At 35.6% G+C, this 5642-nt stretch overlaps 1 protein-coding gene across 1 annotated transcript; it reads left to right on the top strand.

Moving 5' to 3' along the window:
• On the top strand, positions 1-524 carry LOC108377511 (cuticle protein 7-like). Its single transcript, XM_017633778.1, has 2 exons — positions 1-280; positions 346-524. Exons 1-2 carry the CDS (start codon positions 1-3, stop codon positions 522-524), a joined length of 459 nt encoding a protein of 152 aa, XP_017489267.1.
• The last annotated feature ends 5118 nt before the right edge of the window (positions 525-5642 follow it).

Below are 5642 nucleotides of genomic sequence, written 5' to 3'. Positions count from 1 at the left end.
ATGCAAATTCTTCCATATATCGCCATCATCGCTGTAGCACTCTTCGGAGTAGCACTGGCAGAACATGGTCACGCCTCCAGCTATGTGGTACAACATGACAGTCATCACCATGGCGGCTACGGTGGCGGCTTCGGTGGACACAGTCATGGTTACGACCACCACGAGGAACACCATGAACCGCATCATTATCCCAAATACTCATTTGATTATGGTGTAAAGGACGCACATACCGGGGATCACAAGAGCCAGTGGGAGCATCGTGATGGCGATCATGTCAAGGGTGAGTTGGCGTTGTTTTCAAACGGTTTTTTAGCGAAGATAACCTCCTTCTTCTCTTCTCGCTAGGCGGCTACACTCTGGATGAAGCTGATGGCACTAAACGTGTAGTTGAATACACAGCTGATGGCCATAGTGGTTTCAATGCCGTTGTGAAGCGCATCGGTCATGCTCACCATCCTCAGGTGTACCATCATGGTGACAGTTATCAAGGTGATGGTGGCTATGGGCATGGACATTCCTGGTAGTTGCGTTGAAGAGAAACAACAGCATGAAATGAGAGATCTATACGAATTTGTTATATCTGCGATTCACCAAAAAAAAAATAATAATAATTTTATGAATTAAATCTAAATATTTTTTTTTTTTTGTTTTTTTGTACATATTTTATTTGTTATACATATAATAAATTTTATTAATAGCGAAGTAAACGTTACAAACGTTAAAAAAATTCTTTTCTGTTATTATTTTTTCACGCGATCATTTCATTGTACATATGGAGGAAGTCAGCATAGGCGTACAAACGAATTAAATTCTAGTAAAAAAATGCAAGTCCGGAGTTAGTCAAAAATTACACTAATTTTTGAAATTTTCTTTTTTGTTGAAGATGTTTTGCACTTTTTCCATATAAAGTATTTTCGATAAAATTTGTGTGTATGGATGTGACTGCGTGAAAAAACTTGCCAAAAATCAACGGTAATTCCTAGCTACTTAAAACTTCTACTTTATTATAATTAAATTGATTGAGCTACAAATGTGCATACTCGAAAAAATTTGAAAAAATCTGATTAAAAAGTGGAAAGTTTGCATGAAAATTTGCTGAATTTTCGCGAGGTTTTTACAAAGTTTAAGAATTATATTTGCATGATTTTTGGTGTAGAATATTTTTACCATACCATAATCTTATAAAAAATTAGCGGAAAAATATTATAATAGAAATTGATGCATATATTGTGAAAAATTCGCTGTCACAATACTTTTTGCCGGCAGTGTATTTTCGAAATTTTTTTAGAAACCCACACTTGTTGGCCATTCACAAAATAGATAGCGCATCGCCGAACTTTTCTGTTAAATAAAAAAAAACATCATTATCTATTTCCGGAAAGATGCGTTAACGCAACCAATGAATTACAAAATAAAAAGCATTCCCTTAATTTACATATTGGGCGGCGTTAAGTTTCTGATGCTTATATAATCACTCCAGTTTCAATTCACGTGCAAACCCACGTAACATCACTCATCGTTTCGTAATAAAATATGCATCAATTAAGAGAAAAGTGCTTGCCACTTTATTCACTAAAATCAAGCAGCCTATTCTGCAAACTTCCATTAGTTTCATTTTATTTTTAGTCTGTCATTTATTTTCATCCATCTATTTCATTCTTGCTTTTTGCTTTCATTTTCCACTTTTTTATATTTATTTCACTCTGCACAATTAACTAATTAACGCCAACACAGCGAATTACTATTGCATTTCAACGTAATGAATGAACTAATGTGTCGCCCAACAAAGTGAGTGAGTCTGACAAACAAACAAACAAGCCACAGCGCGCACAAACAAGCTCTGATTGGAGATTTATGCGACAGGTGGCATTAACCAGTTAACCAGTTTTAATTGATTGCGGCTGAGATTAAAGTAGGCGCAATACAAAAAAAAAATATAAATGCAAAAAACATTTAGTAGGTTTTGAATAAATTTAAGCTAGTTTTATTTAGTTTTATGCAAATCTCACAAATTTTCGAGCACAAAACCGGCTTTAGCTTCAATAAAGTTGACAGCTGGAAAATGATGAGTGACTGTCATAAAAATGCTAAATTTACAGATATGTATGTATGTAGGTCTATATTTATGTCAGTGTACATGCAAGTTCATGTAGACACTGAAAGCTGCAAGCAAATTCATAGTTTACCGATAAGTTATTAAATTTTTAGCTTTGTATCGTTCATACTCGCATTACAGTTATGCAGTTTTAGTTGCAGGCCACGGTGGCTACTGTTTCACGCGTCAAGAAACGAAAATATGAATTTATTGCTTTGTTGCCTTAGGCAGTAATATGATACACAGTGTTCAAATATCAACATTGAGATGCATAGAATTATAAAAATTGCTACTACTTTGTATGTAGATATATGAGGCATTTTTCGTCAATTGAAGCCCCCTCGCTGCAAAATTTATTTAGGTAAATAAAAATGGTTATACCCTATAAATATTCGGACTCATTTAAGAGTCAAAAAAGTCTTAGAATTTTGAGTTGTGGGTAACCTTCTTTAGGAGCTCAAAAAACGCTCCTAAAAAAGAGCCAGAATACATCTACATATTCCCCTTCACCTTTTCGTTTATATAAGTAAAGTGTTTAAATTTACGTTGGTCTTCACTTTTGCCTTTATTTTTACGCATCTTTGTTTTGTTTTGTCTTAGTTACCCTATCTCAGAATTTGGTTGAATAACGCCCTATTTCATAATTCGGTTCAAAAACGCCCTATCTCAAACAGAAATACATTGAAAATTAACTGAGATAGGGCGTTTTTGAATCGCCAGCTAAGATAGGGCGTTCTTCAACCAAATTCTGGGATAGGGCGTTTTTCAATCAAGTTCTGAAGTAGGGCGTTCTTGAAAAGTTTTCTAGATAGAGCGTTGTTGAAAATTTTTCTGAGATAGGGCGTTTTCGAACTGGCTGCCGAGATAGGTCGATCTTCCACTCAGCCATCGATATGGTATCACAATTGATCTATTTATACTGCCCTGTGGGGACGTGTACTCTCCATAAATTCCAAACTAACCCAGCCTAGAAATCAGTTGTCGCGGCTTGAAACTTCCAAGAGGGTGATTTCGTTTTCAATTATTCAAAAAATATATGGCTTGCATTGTTTTTGTAGAAGTTTGACAACAAACAATTTCAATTTGTATTAGGCTTGTATTAACAGAGCATCTAAAACTACACCTACGACTAATATTGTTTAAATGGAAAATGCCTTAACTCTAGTTATGTCGTTTTGTCAAGTGTCCACAGATGTGATCCACGGACCGGTAATAAGGAAAATCTCCTCGAAAAAGCATACATCACCCGACCCAATTAGAGAGTACACGTTTTAAAAAAATTTAAAAAGTAAAGTGCTAAATGGCGTATACCACGCCAAAAAAAAAATACTGTGCAAAAATAGCTTTTCTGGACAAGTCATGTGAATGGTAATGAAAGAAACAAGGCTGATGAGTAAAAAATTAAGTATTTACGTTGTTTTCTTGGCACAACGAAGAAGCTTTAATGCTAACAAATGTCATTCTTTACAGCATAGGACAGGTCGCTGACAAATTATGTCTGTAGGCCAGTCTGCCATTCTAATAAAAAAAATAATGACCTGTCTAATTATACCAAACTTTTTGAACTGAACACAGCTATGCGCGGTTGATCGTCGATGACAGATGGTGATGGCCGAGTTAATAAATTATCTCTTTCATGTGCTAAAAAAATATATGTGTATATGCACGGATTATTTGAAAAATAATTTAACTAAAATTTTTTATAAATATGTACGTACGCACCTTGAGGTCAAGAAAATAATATTTGTTTTTAATTGTTCTCCCAGAATATTCCAAGCCATTATTTAACACAAAAAAAAAATAAAACCACTTAAGCCTCATCACACACTGTGCGCGCTCCTGAATGCAAATGAGGCAACACTTATGAACGCGTAATTCATTGTTGGACAATGTAGTACATACTCGTACACTTTTTCAAATATACGAGGCGATCAACGCGGCCAGTAAGTATCGGCCAGATAAGATCGGCATTTATGCAGTCGAGTTGTGGTAATGATTACAAGCATAAATAATAAACGAGCAAGCCATCGATGAATGTCTATAAAGGCGATATGCTGGCGTGTTAGTAGTACACGTACGCGCAAGTGATTGTTGCTGATGTTGTTGTTGATATGGTCGATAAGCGTCAGCAAATCGGTAGCTAAAATGATTGCTGGATTGGTGTGGCGGAGGCGTTGCTGTATTGTATTGCGCTGGTGGCGCTTAGCGGCCTGATGAGTTCGTTTTATTTTTTTTATTTTGTTGCCATTTTTGAATTTTCAATTAATTTTATCAGTCGGTTAGGCGGGTCAATACTTTTTTGCATTTTGTTTGTTTGTTACATAAATTAAATTTGCAAACCGCTTAATTCAACTAAAGTTTGTGCGGCTCGTTGCAGCTGCCTGTGTGTTTATATGCAAGTATGTATGTATGTATAATATTTTATATGCTCATGGGCGTCCACCTATGTACATACTACCGACTAAATTGAGTTGTTATCGTGCAGCAATCACTGCGGCACTGACAGTGCGTGGAATACACAAATATGCGTACTTGGGCGCCTTGCTGGGCCTGTCATATGAAAATATATGATTGCTCTTTCTCCATTTTCATTGATTTAAATGATAAGGTGTTGCTTAGGTGTGAATATTCGCTTGAATCAATGCAAAAAGCTGCTTATTAATATTGTACGTGGTAAAAGTTGTACGGCGGGTTAAATGATCGCTTTGGCTGGATTTCTTAAAGTATTTCCATTAACATTATAACATCTTAGCTAATCCATGTTTATATCATTCTCATTTTGGCGGCCACAAACTTATTTATCTGCTACGTTTTCCATCGGCAGCACCAGGGCCGGATTTATGGTGGGGTGACCGTGGCGGAAACCTCGAGGCTCCCGCATATTTGGGGGGCCTCCACAAATCTGGGTTTATACACTTCTTCTATTACCGACTTAGTTCTTATTCTTGGTCATTTGTTAAGTTATTTGATTTTATATTTCTAAGAATTATTTAGGGACAGTTGTCCAATGACTGCATTTGAATAAAGTTATAAAGAAAAACCGAATAGAGAGCTCTCGTCCCCCGAAGGAATTCAACGTAGGTATCAACAACAAATTTAGTTATTCTAATAGTGAAAATTTTCTTTCCAAATATAAAAAAGTAAGTGCGCCTGGGCCACATTGTAGAAGTGAAGCTTACGTTACGTTGTCACATAACCAATGTACATAGGTACATACATACACATCTGCTTTTGCTTAAGGCTATATTTTTTGTCTTTTTTCCATCTATGTAGATCCCTACCTCTAGCCAGTTCGTTCTAATTACATTAACGTTATTCTGTATTCTTCTATCTTTATTTTTATCTCTTTTTACTCTATCGATAATAAAATCGATAGTAGCACCCGTCAAAACCGATAAAAAAAACCGATAAAAATATCAATAGATAGTTCGATAAAAATATCGATACCAAAATCGATACCAATATCGATAGAAATATCGAGAACAAAGTCGATAGCAATACCGATAACAATATCGAAAAAACTTCGATAAGAAAGTCGATAAAAAAT

Source organism: Rhagoletis zephyria, unplaced genomic scaffold, assembly GCF_001687245.7.
Source record: "Rhagoletis zephyria isolate East Lansing unplaced genomic scaffold, Rhagoletis_zephyria_1.1 Rzeph_scaffold_12210, whole genome shotgun sequence".
Classification (NCBI taxonomy): Eukaryota; Metazoa; Arthropoda; class Insecta; order Diptera; family Tephritidae; genus Rhagoletis; species Rhagoletis zephyria.
Note: the sequence above shows the minus strand (reverse complement) of the source record. Positions and strands in the feature narration are given on the sequence as shown.

Coding starts and splice junctions, on each gene's coding strand:
- LOC108377511 (XM_017633778.1), top strand. CDS start 1: ATGCAAATTCTTCCATATATCGCCATCATCGCTGTAGCACTCTTCGGA. Junction 281..345: donor TGATGGCGATCATGTCAAGG/GTGAGTTGGCGT, acceptor TCTTCTCGCTAG/GCGGCTACACTCTGGATGAA.